Source organism: Dermochelys coriacea, chromosome 12 (assembly GCF_009764565.3).
Source record: "Dermochelys coriacea isolate rDerCor1 chromosome 12, rDerCor1.pri.v4, whole genome shotgun sequence".
Lineage (NCBI taxonomy): Eukaryota > Metazoa > Chordata > Testudines > Dermochelyidae > Dermochelys > Dermochelys coriacea.
In genome coordinates, this window is record NC_050079.1 from 40,604,526 (window position 1) to 40,625,931 (window position 21,406).

General features: G+C 46.4%; 2 protein-coding genes and 2 non-coding genes across 6 annotated transcripts in view; all 4 read left to right on the plus strand.

The window, feature by feature from the left end:
• SPG7 (SPG7 matrix AAA peptidase subunit, paraplegin) overlaps positions 1-9,053 on the plus strand; it is a 44,431-nt gene extending 35,378 nt beyond the window's left edge. For 2 of the 3 annotated variants that reach the window (XM_038367794.2, XM_038367797.2), the window contains 4 exons: positions 833-989; positions 2,092-2,255; positions 4,661-4,738; positions 6,840-9,053. In XM_038367794.2, the coding sequence (XP_038223722.1) occupies positions 833-989; positions 2,092-2,255; positions 4,661-4,738; positions 6,840-7,049 (609 nt within the window). In that variant the 3' untranslated portion in view covers positions 7,050-9,053. The remainder of the gene's footprint in view (positions 1-832; positions 990-2,091; positions 2,256-4,660; positions 4,739-6,839) is intronic. The other variant, XM_043494828.1, reaches the window with a different exon arrangement.
• A 3,436-nt stretch (positions 9,054-12,489) lies between these two features.
• RPL13 (ribosomal protein L13) lies at positions 12,490-20,183 on the plus strand. Its single transcript, XM_038367802.2, has 6 exons — positions 12,490-12,627; positions 13,175-13,292; positions 13,918-14,059; positions 16,273-16,446; positions 18,877-18,933; positions 19,981-20,183. The coding sequence occupies exons 2-6, from the start codon at positions 13,189-13,191 to the stop codon at positions 20,137-20,139; spliced, it is 636 nt and encodes a 211-aa protein (XP_038223730.1). The 5' UTR covers positions 12,490-12,627; positions 13,175-13,188; the 3' UTR covers positions 20,140-20,183.
• LOC119841492 lies at positions 13,545-13,626 on the plus strand. The gene has a single exon (XR_005288565.1). It is a non-coding gene; the product is annotated as a small nucleolar RNA MBII-202 (small nucleolar RNA).
• Positions 16,128-16,213, plus strand: LOC119841493. The gene has a single exon (XR_005288566.1). It is a non-coding gene; the product is annotated as a small nucleolar RNA MBII-202 (small nucleolar RNA).
• Positions 20,184-21,406: the final 1,223 nt, after the last annotated feature.

Genomic DNA, 21,406 nt, shown 5'->3' on the forward strand with positions numbered 1-21,406 from the left:
CACAAAGCATGGCCTGCGTGTGCATGCACAATATTTCTCTCACAGAAATAGCTTGCCAGCACATTAGAAAACTATTGGTTGGGTCATCGCGTGCGACTCTGGTTTGAAGGGATTTTTGTCTTTTTGAGACTGGTAGGCTTGTGAGTTGGCCTGCCTCCATAGGAAAGGGCTTTCTTTCAGACCTGTGGGGCTGTATTCCCTCATGTGTTTCCTCCACCCCAAAAAAGACCTAACATTGGAATAAAATCTCTTACAGTATCAGAGACTTGTTTGTGTTACGCTAGCACTAAACCCTTTTGTGTAATGTTGCTTTGCACTGTTAGATGATCACTGCACTCCCAACATTTAAATGATCTTACAAATGATGCCTGTTTAATATAGTCAATTTCTGCTTGTTTTACTAACTCTGGTAATCCCATTAACTTCTGCAGAACATGCTCACAAGTGTGAAGTGAGTTGAGTTTGGTTGATGGTCTCTAAAATCACTTTGTCATCTTGGGGGTTCACTGGCTAGTTGACTACTACCCTAAGAGTGACTTCCATGTCTCATTCCTTCCAGACTCTCTCCGTAATGTCAGGAAGCACAATCATGAAGCCAAATCTTTCAGTGTGGGAACGCTGTCAAGTGACATTGTCACTTTTTGGCTTCCTGTGCCTGTAATCTCAAGAAGCTGTGGCAGTGCTGAGGTTCCCTCACACAAGTGCACCCCATGGCCTCTCACAAACCCAAGGTTAAATAGAGAATCTGAATATCTTCTCTACTCTCCCTGCTTGGATTCTATTTTGTAGACCCTGTTCTCTGAAATTGGCAGAGGCTGTTTGTGTGTTTCAGGTTTCCATAGCTCCTCGAACAAATGCTGCCCTGGGATTTACTCAGATCCTCCCAAAAGACCAGTACCTCTTCACCAAGGAGCAGCTGTTTGAGAGGATGTGCATGGCGTTGGGAGGGAGAGTGTCTGAAGCCATCACCTTTAACAAAGTCACGACCGGTGAGGAGCCAGAATCTTGCACGGGTTGGGCCAGATGAGGTGCCAGGTTAACAGGGCCCTTTCCTTACATAGAAGGGAGATAGCTGTCCACCTCCTTGGCTTTCAGAGCATGTTGGCATATAAGGAGCTGTTCTGTAGAGACACACCTGTACAGCACTGTAAATCCTCAACTGCCTGCCCTAGTAACACCAGCTGGAGGAAGTCGGGGGGGAGAAAGAGGATTTACCTCCAATGTCATTGTCTTGGGTATAATGTGTGGGAGAGTAGCATTAATCATTGAAATCCAAGTGAGGGGTACAGTTTTCAGAAGTGTTCAGCATTGGCCTAACTGTTCACATTAAAGCCAACAGTGAATCTTCTGTATAAGAACAGCCACACTGGGTCAGACCGAAGGTCCATCCAGCCCAGTGTCCTGTCTTCCGATCGTGACCAATCCTAGGTGCCCCAGAGGGAATGAACAGAACAGGCAGTCATCAGGGGAAGGATCACTTGATGATTGCCTCTTCTATCACCCATTCCCAGCTTCTGGCAAATTGACCTGGATGGGAGCAGAGCTAGGCCATCACTGAGCAGTCTCGAAATTCCCACCTTGAAGCATTATGCTATGTGTCAAGAACTTCAATGTTCTCTCTCTGGTCTCTGAAGTAGTTTACAAGGTGTTTAGAAAGCTTGACCCTGGGTCTGTGCTTACCTGTTTCCTGTTGGTGATCTGAGCAGCAGACTCGGGAGTGGGGTGAAATGTTGAATGAGTTTTTTGATCATGGGTTTGTCCTCATCAGTGTTTAGGGCTCTTCCTAACTAACATGCCAGCCTGCTGTCTTAGACTTACTCCTAGAAGCTCTGGTGAAATACTGTCTTTTCAAACTCTGAAGGTGAGGTGAGGGGAGATTGTGCATTGTAGGAGCTGTCAATAGAATGCGTGACAGTTTCCCCTGGCTTAGTTAATAAAGTCAGTGGTTGGGGTGGGCTGTTCAACTACACAGATCCTTGCAGCTCTGAACACCTGACTCGCAGAGTGAGTTGTGTGCTAGAGGTGCACCAATTGCTACACCTGTCAGCTCTGTGATCCCATGCTGAGTTCCTGTCTTCCTGTCTCACTCAGGAGCAGAGGATGACCTGAGGAAAGTGACCAAGATGGCCTATTCGATGGTGAAGCAGTATGGTATGGTGCCCAGCATTGGGCATCTTTCTTTCCCAGAGTTGGAGAGCACGTCCGGGATAGGTCGGCGCCCCTTCAGCCAGGGGCTTCAGCAAATGATGGACCATGTAAGTCTTTGTCCTGGCAGCTTCCCTTTTGTTCTTTGCTTCTTTCACTTCATTTAAAAATCCGAACTGCAAATAAAACTTGCCGCCCGATATTTTGTGCTCACTGGCCACTTAGAAGGAAATGCCTCGAAACCTGCGCTGGTTTGTTCTGTGCCACCTTGTTAGGAACATTCGCTGAGTTCCAACAGGCAGAATCATGTGCAGCTACAACTTCTGCACCAATGGTGCTGCTGCTTTAAACCGCAGTTAGTTGCCATGAAATAGGCTGCAATGTATAAAAACATAATCTATGCAGAGAGCTGCAGTCATGATTTCAACTTAACCTGTGTCTTTTATTAGATGGGGTAGAGTGGGGAACAGGGTGATGAGGTGTGACTATAACTTTTTTGAGGGTGGAGTGGAAAACAAAATAAGGATGGGGTGATTGTGGGATTGAGAGTAGATGCCTGGATCGGGAAAGATGCTGTGATTATCTGAGTGTATCCACCTCTTCACTTTAATGCTACTCCTGAAGGCATTCTGTGCCAAAAAATTCTTTGCACAATATTTTAAAATTCTGCAAATTTTATTTGTCAAATAAATGTGGAGACTCCAGCATGACATTGGGGAGCACAGGCCACTGGCTGCACAGAGGCGGGAGATCAGTGTGCATCTCGTCCCCAGGACACAGACTCAGGGGTGAGGCTGCACCCAACCCTGACACAGCGCAAGGACCGGGCCTGCCCCAGAAACACCCCAGGGCCCTGCCCCTTCATGCCAGGTGCACCAGATGTGGGAAAGTAGACTCAGCAATGCAGGATCCAAGCTTGGAGGGGCTTAGTGTGGGGGGGATCCAGGTGTGGGTTGAGAGGGCTCTGTGTGGGGCAATCTGGGTGCGGGCGGCTCAGTGGGGGGGATCTGGGTGCTGGAGGGATTTGGATGCACAGGAGCTTGTTGGGGGTTCTGGGTGCAATGGTAATGGGACTCTACTGGGGGGTCCAGGTGAAGGTGGTTGGGGCTCAGTGGGATGTGTGTGTGTCTGGGTTTGGGAGGGATAGAGCTTGGCAGTGCGGTCTGGGTATGGGGGGCTCAGTGAGGGGTTCCAGATGCTGGGGAAGTGGGACTCCATGGGTGGGGATCCATGGGCAACTGGTTGGTGCTCAGTAGGTGGGGACCAAGGTGTGGGTGGCTTGTCAGGGTAGTCCAGATGCAGGGGGAGTGGGGCTTGTCGGGGGGGGGGTCTGGGTGCTGTGGGGGACTCAGTGGGAGGGTCCGGGCATGAGGGGGTCTGGATGCATGGGGCTTGGGCAGATGGAGGAGTAGCTCCCTGTACAGGGATCCTTTCCTCTGCAGCTGAGGAGCGATGGGTGCAGGAAGTGGGGGAATGGGGGAGTTTACGGAGCTTCCTGCATCTGGGGGAGAAATCTGGGGGTGGGTCTGACACAGCCCTGGATGCCGTGCAGAGGAAGAGGAAGTCACATCCTCCCCAGTCCAGCCGGGACTAGCAGCTGAGCCCAGCACAGGGTAGGAACCACTAGCTGGGTCTTCCCCAGTCTCCTCTCCTCCGCCCCCATCCCCCATGATTTACCTCTCTGCTAGCTGCCCTGGACACACAAAACATACTGCTGGGGAGGGTCATATGGCTGCTCTTGTGGCTTCCCTTTGCTTCCCCATCAGAAAGTTATTTTTCTGTGGGGAAGCAAAGAAATCTGTGGGGGACATAAATTCTGCGCATGCGCAGTGACGTATAACTCCCCCAGGAGTAACAACGTGCAATAAACAATACTGTGTGATGTCTGGATCACAAGAAGATACATAGCTTAAAAATCTCAAAAATAGAATTTTTGTTTCTTTGGTTTCGAGATCTCTTGGACACCCTGGAGGAGAGAGAGAACAGATGTTTATATTAGGGCTGGTTGAAAACTTCCCAGTGAAACTGTTTTTAAACAGAAAATTGGGTTTTTGACAAAATGAAATGTTGTGTGAGAAGTGTCTGCCTTCTCCAGACAGTGTCAACTCATGAGAAACCAAACACTTGAAAACGGAAACATTTTGATTCAGAAATGCTACCGTGGTGCATTATGGGAATTACAGTTCAGCTGCCTCATGTTCCTATTCTTCTCTATTGTCAGGTTTCCCAGCTGGACTACATTTCCCATGATGCCCCACAACCAGGGACTCACCTGATGTGCTGTGGCAGCTCATCAAGAGAGTAGACTTGTTTTTGGCAGAAAATCTTTGATTGTTTTGGTTTAAAAAAAAGAGAAAACCAAACTCTTCCATAGCAACAGGACTTTCTGACCAGCTCCTGTTTGTAAATCATGTCTCTAGGCACAGCTCATCTTTTATATGAACATCGTGTTCACTTGTCTTTGTCTGTGCTCCAAGTCTCTTCCATTATCATTATCTCTCACTTCTCTTCCCAGGAAGCAAAAGTGCTGGTGGCTCAAGCATATAGGCACACAGAGAAACTCTTACTGGACAACCGGGGCAAACTGCAAACGGTATGGACTTTATTAGTGCTTCTGGCATCATTGCAGCCACCAGGTCCTTGCTTGCTAGAGTCCTAGGGAGTGGTGGTGGTACTTTCAGGAAGCGGTGTTTCTGTGCTTATCTTCCAGCTTTGAGAAGCAGTGTGGGTTGTGGTGCATTTCCAGATTGCAGGAAGATTAGGGAAGCAAAGGAAAGACTTTGAGCTGCGTATCTGGTCAGCCATTGGATTAGGACCTGGCATGCATGTGTCTTTGCAGTGGGAACTTTCTTTAGTGGTGAATGATGTAAGTCTCTAGACATTAACTGGTGGTGTTCAGGGACTCACTGCTTGGTAAGAGAGGTGCTCTCTGTGAAGGGCTTGATGGGGGCGGTTGAAGGTCAGACTCTGTAGCACAGAACTGCAGTTCCTTTAGGTTATTTCCGTGGTGACTTTCTGATCCTGGGATGCCAAATATGGGGCTGCAGAGTAATTTACACCATTGCAAGAATAGCTATTGGCCTTTCCTGGAGGAGTCTGCCATGTCAGAAGCAGCATGTCTGCCAGACTCAAAAAGCAAAGTGCTGCCTTTACCACTGTGGCTGGGGGCCAGTTCACAGGAAATCCACCTGGAAATTGGAGTGGTGGCCCACTATCTGAGGGGAGGAATAATGGGACTTAGAGCCTCTTACCTCCACGTCACCAGTGTGAATGAGTTGATAGTCTCAGTTCACATTGTTAAGCTACTGCTGCCAGTGTTACAGGGCTGGCTGCACCTCTGCCCCCTCAGGTATCAGGTCATGGGCCTTTACCTATCCTAGGATGGAATTTCACAATTCTCCCACTCTTGGACCAGGGCCTGGGCTATTGTACCCTGTGTATCAACTGTGCTCAGCCAGTGGCCCAACTGAGTATGGACACCTTTGATTCTTCCTTTAGGGAGTCTGTGACCAGTTATATACAATGACCAGCCAGCCTGCTTCAACCACAGTATTGTTCACTTTAACTGTGGGAACAAACCATTTAAAGAAAAAGGACTTGAATACAACTGTCTACACACACATCTGTCTTACCTAACTACTGACAAATTTGTTGGTAATGTGGGCAGTCCTGTCACTTTCAGACACCCCGGGAAATTTGAATGGACCTGGAGAATGAACTTTCCTCCCATGCCTAGAGAGTTTCTGTTCAATGGGCAGTGAGGAAAGCTTGTGTTGCTTTTGTCCAGATAGTACCTATTCTTTGGAGGCCTTTAGTTTCATTGACTGTTAACCTGGCATCTTTCACAAGTGTTCACACAGGTGCAAAGTCAACTAAGTTTATGGACTAGAGGGGCAGACCTTTCTACCTCTGCTCCTTGGACCTCATTCAGCTAAAGTGATTCTCCTGGTCACTCCTTCAGGCCAGCAGCTAGAGATCACCTGCTTAATTTATACCCCAGTAGCTGTAGATTGCCGAGCTTAGGGGAACAGAGCATCCAGTCGTACTCCGCTGTGAGAATGCCCCTCTCCCAAAAGCTCTCCTGACTGTTACTCATTCTTTGTAGCAGATGCCAGCAGCTCAAAAAGTCGCATATTGGTCCCCAAAAACTACAGATAGGCCAGATCTACACTAGGTGCTTCTGTTGGTCAGGGTGTGAAGCCAGCAGAAGCTCCTAGTGTAAACGCAGTTATAGCAGCAAAGCTGCACTTTTACTGATACAGCTTGTAACCAGTACAGAACGAGCTTTGCTGATGTAGCTGTGTCCACACTAGGAGCACTTTGCCAGTATAACATACTGGTTTTCTATACCATAAAGTATTCCTAGGGCAGACGTATAGTATTAGCTGTAAAACCTGTGAATTTGATAACCCAGGTGTGTTTGTTTCCCACCGGCACTAGCACATATTGCTTTGGCTGCATGTTTGTTCAAATATATGCCTTGATGTTGTTTGCTGCTTAGTCATAGACAAACATCTTCTCTTCTGTTTTCGCTGACCTCCTGGGGAAGATGGAGGCATGTCTGGAGATGCTTTACCCCAAGGACATGCTGCCATGTCAGCATGCTCTTCTTCATGCCTTGCCAGAGCTGCCACTAACTTTTCTGAACTCTCAGTGTACGTACACTCACCTTCTGCCCTGTCTGCTCTTTCTAGCTGGCTAATACCCTCCTGGAGAAGGAAGTGATAAACTATGAGGACATGGAAGCCCTGATTGGGCTCCCTCCTCATGGACCAAAGAAAATGATCGTTCCTCAGAGCTGGCTTGAAGCAGAGAGAGACAAACAAGACACAGGCGATGAAGAGCCACCCCAGCAACCCCGGACCCGGGAAGAGGAGGAGGAACCCAGTTTGAGACCAGTATGAAACCCATTCCTGATCTGGAATGGGAGAGGAGGGCTTTAAAGGCTTCCTTCCAGCACCATACCGGAGTCCTTCCCCTTTCAGCTGCAGGGTCAAAAGCACTGAGAGACCAGAGTAGGGGATCTGTGTGTTGCCGATATCCTGTCCCTAACTTCTGGGTTTCTCAGCTATTGTGCAAGGCAGGCTGTCTTCAGGGAGGGATTCTGCAACTGGTTATCTCCGAGGTTGGGGATTCCTGAAGCAAGCACAGATATAGTTGGCCATGTGAGGCAGAAAGGGGTAATGCATGGGTTCAGAATTAATTTAAATGCTAAAATCTCTTTTGGGCTCAGCGCAGTGTAAACACTCTTAGGAGCTGGATTTCTTTTCAACATCTGTGCTGTGACATGGGTGTGCGCTGTCATTCCTTCCCGTGCCAGAGCTTCGGAAGTGTCTCTCTGTCCGGCACAATCATGGAGTCCACTTGGAAGGGCTCAAGGCAGTTTAAGACACAGTAGTTACTACATGACTTGACTGTACCCTTTGATTATCTCTGCTCAGAGTTTAAAAATATACTGACTGAGAAAACAAGGTTCACTGGAGTAAAATGGTCTTTGTGTATTGTTATGTAGAACATATTAATAAAAGCAGGAGGCGGGGGCGTGCTGACATGTACATGAGACCTGTTATGACAAGAACACAGTTCTCCAGATTTAGGAGCTTCCTCTGCCGGTTGTTCTCTCTGATAGTTTTGTGCGTGTCCCTCTCTCTCTATGGGGATTTTTTGGTTTTGGTTGGTTTGTGGTTATCAGTTTGTGGATTATCAACATTTTTTGAGTTATTAATTTGTGTGCAGGTACTGGCGATCCCCACATGTCTAAAATCCAGTCTAGGATCTACTTTTACGTCAGAAGCCCATTTTCCAGATCAGGACTGAACACAAGTGCTGCATTGAGAGGCTGAGTCCAGTTGTGCTGTTTCTTTTCTCAATAGGAACTCGAGAAGCACCGTTCAGTAAGGATTCTGGGCTGGAAGCCCGTGTGCTTATTTGCATTGATTTCCAAAGGGGGCTGTAGACTGAAATCCTTTACTTGTGTTCAGCCCTTTAAATCCTCTGCAGAAGAACCTTGTTGGGGCATGATCATTCTCACTCCACAATGAGAGCATCTGAAATATCTGTGCATTGATGTCTGGGGTACTTTGGTCGCTGGCTGTATAATGTGCCCTTTTCTCTTTTATTGAGGATTATTTCCATGGATTATTCCATGAGGATTATTGTCTGTATCCCTGAAAGGCCCCAGTCCAGGTGTTCCCCCACCCCAGTTGCTTCTGTAGGGGACTAAGAGGTCTGAACACAAGTGAAGGACTTCGATTTCTACGGGGGGTTGTAGACTGATGTAAATGAACACGCCTCACATTACTGCCGTCAGTCTTCCATTTGTGGAGAGCAAGACAAGACTTTTGAGGCAGCTAATGTTGCGTTGTTCAGATGGAAGGGATGCAGTTATCCAAGGCATTGTTACCCACTATCACTTATCTGATGCAGAGCCTGCTTCTGTCTCAGGACTCCCAACCTCTGCTGGATTTAGGAGTAAGGTCCTGAAAATTGACCCCCCATCCCCTGGTCTCTATAGGCTACTGTAAGGCAGTGCTGTCTGACCCATTGGTTGTACTAGTTTTAATGCCATCTCGGTGTTGACACAGCATTCTGTAGTGGTTTTTACTAGTTAATCTTATGGGGGGAGGGATGTTTTTCTTCTAGTCTGGGACTTGATATTTCCATTACTTTTTCCCTTCTTTTCAACATGATGGGCTTCCCCTTTATTCTTTGAACTCTAGAATTTCACCTGCTGTAGAAACTGCATTCACTTCTCAACCTTTTAAAAATTGTCTCAAATATGTTCTGGGCCTGTTTGTATGCATACTTGGAATCTGGTAGCACTGCTGTTAATTGTAGTGTGAATACAAATGTAATGCAATTGGTTTGGGACCTTTCTTAATAAACAGCAGGCTCCTGTGTTTACAGTATCTTTACCAGTCTGATCATTTTAAAAGACCTGCCTGTGCAGCCTGCAGCATCTAGTGGTGCTTTGTCATTCCATATTCTGGCACAGGATTGATTTTTAACTGGTCAGACAATTGGAAGTATCCACATGCAGAAAAGTGGGTTCACAGTGGTTTGTGGAGCAGATGTTGCAGCGTGGCTGGGTCACTGGCTGTGAATAGCGAAGCCTGCATTAAAGATTTGTCATGGTCTGTTTATCATCTGACCACAAAATGCATCACTCATCAAATGAACTGTAAAGCAGAAATGATGGGAGACTCCATGAAGTCACTGCTTGTATCAGCTGCCTGCCACCGACTCCCCGAGATGCCCTTGGCGGGGTGGTGGTCCTCACCGTGCTTAGCTGCTCCTGAGACAGCATGGGTCTGACACCCAGTGGGCAGCTTCTGGGGTCCCCGCGCTATGGCTGCAGGGGCTTCCTGGGAACCCCTGGAGGAGCTGAGTCTGTGAGCACCTCTCCCCTCCCAGGTGAATCCCAAGGCAGGTCCCGTCTCAGCAGTATCCCCTTCCTGGTGGGTGTGTCCAACAGTGTGAGCAAATGGATCACCCCCAGCTTTCGCCTCTCCCACCCCCGCATGAGTCCCACAGCAGATCTCTCAGGCTTACTGGAGTGTAGGTGGTGGGCTGAGGAGGTGGATCTGTGGCCATCATGGTGGATTGATTTCAATCAGCAAGCAGAAAATCTGGATTGAAATCTTGTTTTGCCGTTGTATTTAGTTCTTTTCCTACAAAGGGTCATTCTTGTTAGTTGAGAACCATTAAAACATGTTGATTTGCAAAAAAGCTAAGAGGTGTTGGGAATCATTAAGAAAGGGATAATCAGACAGAAAATATATTGCCGCTATATAAATCCATGCTTATGCCCACATCTTGAATACTGTGGGCACATGTGGTCACCCCATCTCAAAAAAGATGTATTGGAATCCAAAAAGGTACAAGAAAAGGCAAGAAAAGTTATTGGGGTATGGAACAGCTTCCGTATGAGGAGAGATTAAGGAGACTGGGACTTTTCATCTTGGAAAAGAGATTTCTAAGTGGGGATATGCTAAAGGTCTATAAAATCATGACTGGTGTGGAGAAAGTAAATTAAGGAAGTGTTATTTACTCCTCATAACATGAGAACTGGGGGGTCACCAAATGAAATTAATAGGCAGGTTTAAAACAAACAGGAAGTATTTCTTCACAGAATACAGTCAACCTGTGGAACTCCTTGCCAGAGGATGAAGGCCAAGACTATAGCAGGGTTCAAAAAAGAACTAGATAAATTCATGGAGGATAAGTCCATCAATGGCTATTAGCCAGGATGCACAGGGATTGTGTCCTTAGCCTCTGTTTGCCAGAAGCTGGGAATGGGCGACAGGGAATGGATTACTTGATGATTACCTGTTCTGTTCGTTCCCTCTGGGGCACCTAGCATTGTAGGGAGACAGGATACTGGGCTAGATGGACCTTTGGTCTGACCCAGTGTGGCTGTTCCTATGTTGTAGCTCAACAAGTGCACCTGCTTCACTCAAATCTTACATGGAGAGGGTGCCTTAGTGTCTTAGTTTTGCTCTGCTTTCATGTGTGTTGAAGCCAGCCCCATTTGCCTGTTACTGGTATCCTCTGCAATGTGGGCAGGAACCTGCTCAAGAGCTGCTGTTTCTTGCTCCTACTCCTTGGGGAAGCATCAGGTCTCATCCCAAAGCCTGCACTTGAGTCCGTGCAGGAGCTGACTGATGGTAAGAAATGCCAGTTAAGGTGGACAGCAGGTAGCACATCAGCAGTCTTGTAGGACAGCTCTGTTTATGCTAAGTATAACACCCTGTGGGAGTTTGGCTCAAGGCAGGTGTAGTCTGGTTGTGTTCTAAATGCTGTGACTGTGGCCATAGCCACCTTGAAAAGAATGTGTGTCGTGAATGTCTGAAAAATTGTCCTCCAAGCACCTGCAGTCCCCAAATGGTGGTGGTATGAGACATATGAGGGCCCCTCCTTCCTCGCTTGACTTGAATGAGGAACTCCAGTCTGAGAAGAAGCAGCCATTAAAACATGGGGCAACACTGGGTATATTAAGTAGTTTGAGAAGGGGCTGGGATGAACTGTGGAAGCCAAAGCAGGTCTAATGTGCAGGGTCTAGACGTGAGCCCAAAGCAAAATAGTGCCACCAGCAAGAGCAGGCAACGGCTGTAAATCGATAGGAATTATTCATCCATGTATATCTGACCAGGCATATATGCAATTTGGGGATAGATGAAATGCATACATGGGGTAGGAACAGCATAGCTACACTCTGGGCAGCTGTAATTTTATAACATCACCATTTTACAGGCATGTATGTGTGGCAATAGAAGTGCAAGTTACCTCTGGTCCAAGGCTATTGGGCAGTCCTGGGCTCAGACCATCAGATCAGGCTGCTCTCTCCAGGTATGCAGAGCTCTGGGGAGGATGCATGCACAGGAATGTATTCAGTTCTAGAATCTAAAATAAATAATGTAGGGGAAATGGATGTGGCTAAGCAGGCTAGAATACTTCATAGTAGTTTTTAAATTAATTGGATTAATGTTTGTGTTGCACTCCAAAGATGAAGCTCACCATGTAAATGCTAAGCATTATTGCTAGATCATTTTTTTTTTAAGATCATGGACTTGATGTATAGCAAACTAAATAAGAACTTGCAGCTGCAAATAGCTTCTATATCTGCTACACCAACAGGACCGTTCCTGACTGTGATAATCCGTTTCTCAACATAATTATTTTTGCATTGTCACGAAAGTTCAGTCTAGGTTGTGATTGTTCCTGTTTGATGTTTGGGTATCTTATTTAAGAGACTTTGTTTTACTGGGGGGGTATGGAATTTGAGGGATTAGTGTACATGGTCTAGAAATTAGGACCAAGATTTAAAAAAATTAAGTGAATCTTTTACAGGGCTGGTTTCAGAGTAGCAGCTGTGTTAGTCTGTATTCGCAAAAAGAAAAGGAGTACTTGTGGCACCTTAGAGCCTAACAACTTTATTTGAGCATAAGCTTTCGTGAGCTACAGCTCACTTCATTGGATACATTCGATGAAGTGAGCTGTAGCTCACGAAAGCTTATGCTCAAATAAATTTGTTAGTCTCTAAGGTGCCCCAAGTCCTCCTTTTCTTTTTACATGGCTGTAAATTGACTGGTCTGTAATTCCCTGGTTGTCTTTGTTCCTTTTTATAAAGCCAGGCATTGTTTGCCCTTCTCCGGTCCTCTGAGACTTCACCCATCTTCCATGAGCTGTCCTGGATAAGCAATTTTAGCGCTTCCTTGATGCAGCCAGCTGCCTTTCCCTACCCCACCTGGTGCAGGTAACGGCACGCATTGCTTTTTCACACGCGGCCGCTTTAAAACGGGCTCCATCTTTGTAAAGGGCAGCGGGCTTTTGGCGAGATGGGCGCTGAAGCTCGCTGGGCGGGCCTCTCGCCAGCCTTTATTCTAATTGGTCAGTAACTAGTTGAGTTTCCGCTAGGCCTGATATCCCAGCGTGCCCTGCGTGACCCCTTCCTTTTCCGGTCGGCCGTTTCCCCCCGTGGAGGTAGGTTTGAGCGGAGGCCGGGCCTTGCAGCGTTATCCGCCTCCATCCGCCGCCTGGGCGGCCCGCGGGGCCCGGGCCCTGGGCAGCCGAACGCAGGGGGGCCGCCTGCGGCCTGTCGCGTCCTGCGGGGAGGCTGCGGAGGTGGCCGCCGAGGCGGCGGGCAGGTGCCGGGCCTGGGGGCGCGGAGCGGCTCGGCTGCCGCTAAAGCCTAGAGCGGGGCTGGGCCGTGGCCTGGGGGCCGCTCCCCGGCGGACGGGGCCGGGTATTCGCCTCCGTCGTTCCCGGGGTGGCGCCCCGCGGGGGGCCGGGGTTCGTGTTCCGGGGGCTGTGCGGTCTGGCCTCGGCGCGCTGGGCTGCAGGGGGCTGGGTCCACCCGCTGTGGCAGGCCGGCCGGCCGGCCCCCCTTTGCGGCCTCCCTTTCCCGGCTCGTGCGGTGCTGCTGCCCCGTGCCGGGCCCTGACCTCTCTCTACTATTGAGGGCTGCTTTCTGTCACCCGAGCCTGCAGTGAATTGTAGATGTCCTGAAACGTGCTCCTTGTGTCTGCAGGGATATAAGCAATCATGGCACCCAGTCGAAATGGCATGATCTTGAAACCCCATTTCCACAAAGATTGGCAGAGACGAGTTGCCACATGGTTTAACCAGCCTGCTAGGAAGATCCGCAGGTGAGATGCTAAGGACAGCTGGCTGCATGTGTCTGGTGAGATGGAGATTCGATTGTGTCTATCTGCCTTGTGACATCAAAATCACTGGCTTGGGAATTTTGCCCTCTTGTCTCCTGTGGCACGCTGTGGTGGTTAGAGAGTGATTAAAAGTTACTGTGGTTGTAATCACAGAGGCCAGTAAAACCATTTGAGCCATGGATGCCCTGCATGGCAAATTTAATCCTAATGCCTTTAATTAGGTCTACAGTCAAATGATGAAAAGTCTCCGGAATCTCTGCACAACATTGATGATTTGCTTGAACCCTTTTTTAGCTGATGACTGTAGTTTACTATGAGAGTATGTAGTCTGGCCTTGTTCACATCAGTTACGAGATGGACACATTCTGTGCCTCAGCAAGTTTGATCTACTCTCATGTTTCTCTGCGAGGGACTCTGGGCATTTAAAAGACTGTCAGTGTAGAAGTTAGCTTATGTTCTAATAAATTTGTTAGTCTCTAAGGTGCCACAAGTGCTCCTTTTCTTTTTGCAAATACAGACTAACACAGCTGCTACTCTGAAAAGTGTAGAAGTTATGTATCTTATACAAAAATCCTTTTTTTGACTTGCGGTGTTTTTCTTCGTCCAGGAGGAAGGCCCGTCAGGCAAAGGCTCGTCGCATTGCTCCACGCCCAGTGTCAGGGCCAATCCGACCCATTGTGAGGTGTCCCACTGTTAGGTACCACACGAAAGTTCGTGCTGGCAGAGGATTCACCTTGGAAGAGCTGAGAGTGAGTATAACTGGTTGGTTAGCGTCTCTGAGTAGAGTGCGCTCACATGCAACAGATATATTCTATAAATCTGCCCAGTGTTGAGTGGGTACAGAGTAAAGAATCCAACTGTAATTTGGTGTTTTTAACTCAATATTTTTTTCCCCCCAACAAGAGGGTGAAATGAACTCCTCAATAGATTTCCCTGTCTTGCGTAGCCTGGTTATTCTGTTGGTAGCTAGTGTATGTAAGCAGCTGAGATTAGTTGGCAAATGGATATCGTCCAAACTGGTTGTGCATGTGGCTGTTTTGGAATTTTCTAGGGGTATGTCTTCACTAGCAATGTTAAAGCACTGCCGCAGCAGTGCTTTAATGTGGCTATTTAGTCGCAGCACCAGTGCTGAGCTCTCCCTGCACTGTCAAAAACCACCCTCACAAGGGGAGTAGCTCCCAGTGCTGGGAGCGTGGTCTACACTGGCACTTTACAGCGCTGAAGCTTGCAGCGCTGTAAAGTGGCAGTGTAGACAAGGCCTAGATAACACAACATTATTAGCCGGAGTACAGGATGGTGGTCGCTATAGGTAGGTGTGTAATTGCTGTAGATACAGAAAATGGACAATATGTGTAGGATAAATATGAAATTAGAGAATTAGTTAGCTTAAGTTTAGTTAAGAAAATATATATATGTTGTAAAGAAAGGCCCTGACTAGCAATTAGAAGGAAGGTCTTGAAAATAATAAGTTATAAGGCCAGAAGGAATGAAGTAGGGAGGATGCAGAGGGCTGGACTAGATGACCTCTTGAGGTCCCTTCCAGTTCTTTGATTCTGTGTCTGGCTCAAAGAATAACAAATGAGGTAAAAGAAAGCTTCTAAAAAGAAGGCCTCTGACCCCTGGGGATGACTGCAGATGGTTTTAAATAAGACTAAGAGAATCTGTCTTAAAATGAGCCAACATGGCCCTTGCCACCCACACACCAGTGTTAAAGCCTGTGTGAATCCAGGGGCAATGGCAAAGCTGTTGGACAGCAAGGAGAGAAGGAAAGGCCTTGGGAAGAGAGGAATTTGTAAATCTTCATCCAGGTAAGACTGGAAATAAAGATAAACTGTCTGAAATTGGTGTTTAACCGAAGTCAGTATTTTGCAATGTTATCACTTGCTTGTTGAAGCATATAAAAAAGTAAATAAAAAAGTTCATTGCTAATACCTGCCTGGCCACTTCAGAGCTGACCGATATGGGTCTAAGCACCCTGGGTTTAGCCCATTTGTAAGTATCTTGATCAAATGTTTTGTTACTGTTTGGATGTAGTAAATTATTTAGGCATGTTTAGAGCAATTGTATAACTTCAGATTTAATAAAGGACTTTTTGGTTACATTAGTGTTTGGTGGTTTCCCATATTCATATTAATTGCAGGTATTCCAATAGTGTGGGAATGAGCTGTGTAGGCAGCAGCATACCTCAACCCAAGATTGTTTTGAAAATTAAAGGAACATGGTCAACTTGCCAGTTTAACAAAATTCCACATTTTTAAACCCCTCAACTTCAGGAGAGAGGAGGAGGAAGGAGTATTATGGTACTGCAGCCTTCTGTACAGTCATCTTATGGGACAATAAAATCAAATGTCTACAGGACTGCTCAGCACTAAGAAATAGTTTGCTTCTTTTGGTTCTCTGGTATTTTTTTAGAGACTCATGATGTAAGTGATACCTGATAGAGCATTGATTTAAACCTTAGTAGTGTGACCAACTTCATGAGTCAGGTTGGCATATGTGGTTTAAATGGCCCAGTTGCTTGTTACAGTTGGAATTGCACATTGCAGTATAATTATATAAGAACACTTGCTTATTTCCATGAGTGAAAGTGATGTCCCTATTCTTTTCCCTGCGGCCTCCGATTTTGTGTCCTCCTTTTGCTATTTGAAGGAATGTTGACCTCGGACTTGAAAGTTATGTAACATGTAAATTTGTGTTACATTGAGTCTAATCTTTGACTTTTGGAGATGCCTTATCTGTTGCTGTCCAACTCCTGGGCATAGTACAATTCATATTTCTTAATCACTGCTCCTGCTTCTGATGGGCCTTACAGTCAAATGATGATACTTTCTCCGGAATCTCTGTAGTCTCTGTGATGACTATCGTTGAACCCTTTTCCAGCTGATGACTGTAGTGGCTTCACTCAGTAGCACAATGGCATAACAGTCACTTGAATGTTGACATGAACTCTCCTGCTTTACAGATGGCTGGCATCCATAAAAGGGTTGCCCGGACTATTGGGATCTCTGTGGATCCCAGGCGACGCAACAAGTCTACAGAATCCCTGCAGGCCAACGTGCAGAGACTGAAGGAGTATCGCTCCAAACTTATCCTCTTCCCAAGGAAGCCCTCTGCACCCAAGAAGGGAGACAGCTCTGTAAGTACATTGGGTCCTGGAAGCTTTCAGAGGCCTTCTCCTGCTCAGGGGTGCTAAGGTTTGGTTATGGTTGATCCTCTAATGCAGTGGCTCTCAAACTTTTTTACTGGTGACCCCTTTCACATAACAAGCCTCTGAGTGCGACCCCGCCCCCCCCCAATAAATTAAAAACACTTTTTTATATATTTAACACCATTATAAATGCTGGAGGCAAAGCGGGGTTTGGGGTGGAGGCTGACAGCTTGTGACTCCCCCATGTAAAAACCTTGAGACCCCTCAGGGGGTCACGACCCCCAGTTTGAGAACCCCTGCTCTAATGTTTTGTTGTAAAGCGTTGTTTTCTTAGATACATCTCCGAATGTAATGTTCCTATATGGGAGGACTCTTCCACTGGCAAAGGGTTGATAGAGCGGCCTAGTCTGCCTTCGTGTACATCTGATGGAGGAGTGAGCTTGGGTGTTGGGCAGGGTATTTGCTGTAACTTGTACCAGCTCTGTTGTGCTGGGAGCTGGGCCTGGAATGTGGAGTGTGCAGTGGTGAGTTAAAGCCACGTTGCGGCGGGGGGGCTGCCCTGAATCAAAGCCATGAGAGCTTTAGCAATTCTCACCAAGTCTGACTTTTGCCTAAGCAGTTGAAATTTAGTAAAATCAGTTAATGTGTATGGGTGGATAATGAGCCACAGTTTCTGGGAGTACTTGTCTCACTATGTAAATAATGAGCCATGGGAAAAAATGCAGACACAAAGAGGTTTTATCAGCTGAGTAACCTACAGAAGTGGTGGGTTGGTCAATTTTAGGGGAGTTCCACCTACCAACCTGTAAATCTTAATACAGAGAAAACACTTGTATCGGCTAAGGTTCTGAAATGAGGTGGATTTCCATGTATTTCTTTGCTCCAGCTATGTAGGCTCCATGCTTCCAATGAGGAGGTATATGTAGTGAAATGAAAGATTTGAAGAAGGGGATTTCTAGGCAACATCCATAGGCTCTATGTGCTCTAGGCTTTTTACCTGTATTTAAATATGCTTCCTGCTTAAACTTTTCTAACATGGCATAGCCTGCCAGCAGGAATTGGGTCAAAGTGTGTTAAAACTCTTTCAAACCGGTCAATTAGCTTTTCTGTGACTGCATTCATACTGGCTGGCTAAACTATAGAAAATGTGGCTTTGCTGGAACTTTTTATCAGTTTAACATATTCCCTAAGCCCATTGTAGAGAGTTCTGGAAAATGTCTCTTTAAACCTGGTTTGGGACTGCTGGCGATGTGGATGTGAAGAAGCTGAAGTAGAAACTAATTTATATGCAGACCAAAGGTTTTCCCCTTTCTCCAGCAAGGTCTTCTGTAACAAGGATTTCCTTGGGGGCAATTTGTGCAAACTTTCCTGGAGTGTCATGGGAATATCGCTGATAACTGGTGCAACTAGAACCTAAAATAGTGTAGTCCCTTATGTTCATATCCTAGACTGGTTAGCAAGGCAGATTTAGTTGTGAATGTTTAGCACCAGCACAGCTTTAAAATGGTGCAATGAATTTGAAATATAGCCAGTTTCAGCTTGAGATAAAAATCGTTAAATGTATTATCTTTACGTAAGGGTCCCTTGTTAATTTTTGTGCCTTCTGTTGCCACATTTTAAAATGTTTCTTTTCCTTGTTTTGCGTGAGAACCAGACAAATAGGGGGAAGCTGAATGCTTTTTGAATATACAAAATAAACTGCAAAGTAACTTTTCTCTGTCGGGTATGGGAGCCAGAGACCTTACTGGAAACAACAGTAAACTTGACATTTTGTCAGGTTGGTGTAACTTTTTTAGAGTAGGTGTTGTGCCCTTGAACCAGAGCTTTACATTCTTGGTTCCTGTTTTTGGAGGGGTCAGGAAGGGCAATTTGGTGGTGGAGGAATGATTGATGGATCAGTACCTTGTCAAGCCCTCAGGATGACTTTGCTTCCTTCCACCTCTGTTAACTGAGTATCCTTAACAGGTCATGCTCCCCAGTGCAACTGCAAGTACTGGGTTCAGCTCTGTTCAGTCTTAAAAACAAGTCTGCTTTAGGCTGGCCCCTTCACAATGCTAGCACGCCCTCTGTTGGATTGGTAAATAGCACACTTCTCCACGTGTGTGTTTCCAAGTCTCTCCATGGTGTGTATGTGGGAATGTAGGGCCCTCTCTTCAGTCTGAAATATGGGGCAGAATTCCTGAGCTCCAAACCATGGAACTTTTCCTGTTGAACATGTATTGCTAGATTCTCCAGTCACATTGCCACGCTGGGGCCTGGCATGCAGGCCTAGTTTTTAGTTAAGATATGAAACTGAAGAGCTTATGTGTTGCTCCAGAAGGTACATTCCCTAACCCAGACAGCTCCCACAGGCCTGCCACCAAGGGAGCCAGCTTGTCTTGCTGAACTCAGTAATCACTCGTGTCCTCTGTTACACAGCCAGAAGAACTCAAGATGGCAACTCAGCTCTCTGGACCTGTTATGCCAATCAGGAACGTAAGTGAACCTGCAAATCATGCGCTTTGTTTGATTGTTCCAAAGTTAGATGCTGCTGTGATGTATATCTAAATACTAGAGAGAACTGACTCAACAAATGGGTTTTTTCAGTGCTGCATAGTGACACTGCAGTTAAGTTTTGCTGTCTGTAGACTGCAGCAGTTACCTTGAGACAAAAGAACAAGAGCCTGTTAAAATTGATCTCATATTTCTCCTCGTAATATACTGGGTTTTGTTTTGTTTTGTTTGTTTTTAAATCTCAGTATTTTACTGTGAGAGTGTAACTTTAGCAGGGTCTCTGGATTTTTTGCCACTGCGTAATGAGATGCACAGAGCTGACTGCTTTAAGCTGCACTAAAGTTTTGCCAGGGTTAAAAGACTCAAGTTTTCAGTTTTTTTACAAACTGTTGGTTAAATTGGAGCTCCTTTGAGGGGGCCGACGGGCAAGTTCACGGACTTGAAGTAGTGGCAGTGTTTTGTCTGGGGGTAGAATAATGGATGCGATTTCAGCTCTGAGAATTTGTTCTGAAATTGAGGGTTCTGCCTGAAGCAACTCAGAACTGAGGATGGAAGAGTTAGCAGCTGTCTGTGCACAGCCCTGTGCTTTGGTAATCTAGTCTTCAGTGACTCAGGGCTGGTAGCTCTTCACTAAGTATAACATGACACGCTGTGGGTTCACTGGAGTTTGTTCGAGAACCACTGCTGCTTTGAAGGGTTATATTTGATGCTTGATGGTGGTAATCCATGAATGAGTGTAAACTGACAGCGAGGTAAAATCCATCTACCCTGAGGTGGTTATTCCTGGAGTTTCTTCCCTCGCCTCATCGGTGGTGTGAGCTGACAAATACAGAAGCTGAATAAAATGAGGCTCCTGATTGAATAGTGTTGCAGACATGGCCTCTTGCTTTGATAAAGCATCCCTGCCATTGATGGTGTCCTGTTGCTAGTAGAAATCTGTACCAAAAAGTAACTCTTCTAAACATTGAATAGACCAGAGGATTCCAGAGAAGATGGTTACACATTCTATCTGGCTCTTGTTTCTGCTAGGTTTACAAAAAGGAAAAGGCCCGTGTTATCTCTGAGGATGAGAAGAACTTTAAAGCCTTTGCCAGCCTGCGTATGGCCCGGGCAAATGCCCGTCTCTTTGGAATCCGTGCTAAACGAGCCAAGGAAGCAGCAGAGCAGGATGTGGAGAAGAAGAAATGAACTGTTCTCCCTCGAACTGTCAATAAAAGAGTGTAGAAATGTAACCTGGTGTGGTGTCTTCTTAGGCCAGATGCAAAGGGATCCGGAATAAAGGAAAGTGATACTTTTGACATGAAGCCTAGACTCATCAGTGTTAGTTTGTTCAGCTACATTCTAGATGTGTGTTGTATAAAAGTAAGTTGAACTGTAGTCTCAACTGGTTTTTGCTCATTGCTGCTTCTGAGATGAGCAGGTACTAGGCTCCTGGCATTATGGGTGGCAGGTATTCGTTCAGTCTGGGTGGAGTTGCCTTACGTTTAAACAGTTAAGTTTTCCCCTCCACTTGCTGTTTAGTCACAGCTGCTTTGAGGGAAACCTGAGCAGATGGCTCTTTAATCAGTAGCCAGACACAGCACCCCATTGCTCCTCTCCTCTTCAGGGATAGCCTGCTCGCTTTTGCCTATAAGAAATAGGACTGAAATTTCCAGTGTGCGGAGGACTTGGCTGAATGAAGTTGTAAAAGAGTACTGAATTTGATACAGTCCTAAACTACCACTGGGGGGCTCCTGTTTCATGCAGCACTAACTGCATGATTTTTCTCTCTGACAAGCCTGTCTAATACCCTGAAAAATTGGTGTCCAGGTTTCCTTAGTGCTTAGGCTTTCCAAAAGGAATTAGTACAATGTAGGGTGCCAATCTCAGCTGTGGTATGTCAGGTGTCTTTAGTAGCAGGGTACCTCCTCTGGATCCTTACTAGTAAATAGGGATTCTAATTTCCTCTGCTTCTCTAGCATCCCCTCTGTAGGCTGTTTGAACTAGCTCCCTAGGGTATCTTGCCCAGAGTATCGCCATAGCTTCTGGGAAGCCCCAAAGTACTACCCAGCCTGTTGAATTTGGAACAAAGAAACAGCAAGAGAAATAGATCCCTCCCGTCCCCCCCAATCAATTACCAACTTACTTTTTAGGTGCTCGCTTTAATAACTGTTTTACCTGCTTATCTGGGCTCCCACATATTTGAGCTTGACTCTTTAAATAACATACTAATTTTCCCCTCTGTATAAGAATGAGCAGGACATACAGGGACCAGTTAATCTTACCTGCACTGGTGTGTTGTGTGTGCTAAATGCACTGTGAAGCAAAATCCGTTCTGGAGCTCTGCTGCCCTGACCCAGCCAGCCCTTCAACTCCTAACATGGAGAAAATGGAGCAGCTCTAGCGCAATGCTGTGTGCTGCATCTGGTAGAAGCAGATAACTCCTCTCACAACTAGATCTTGTTATCTCTAAGCA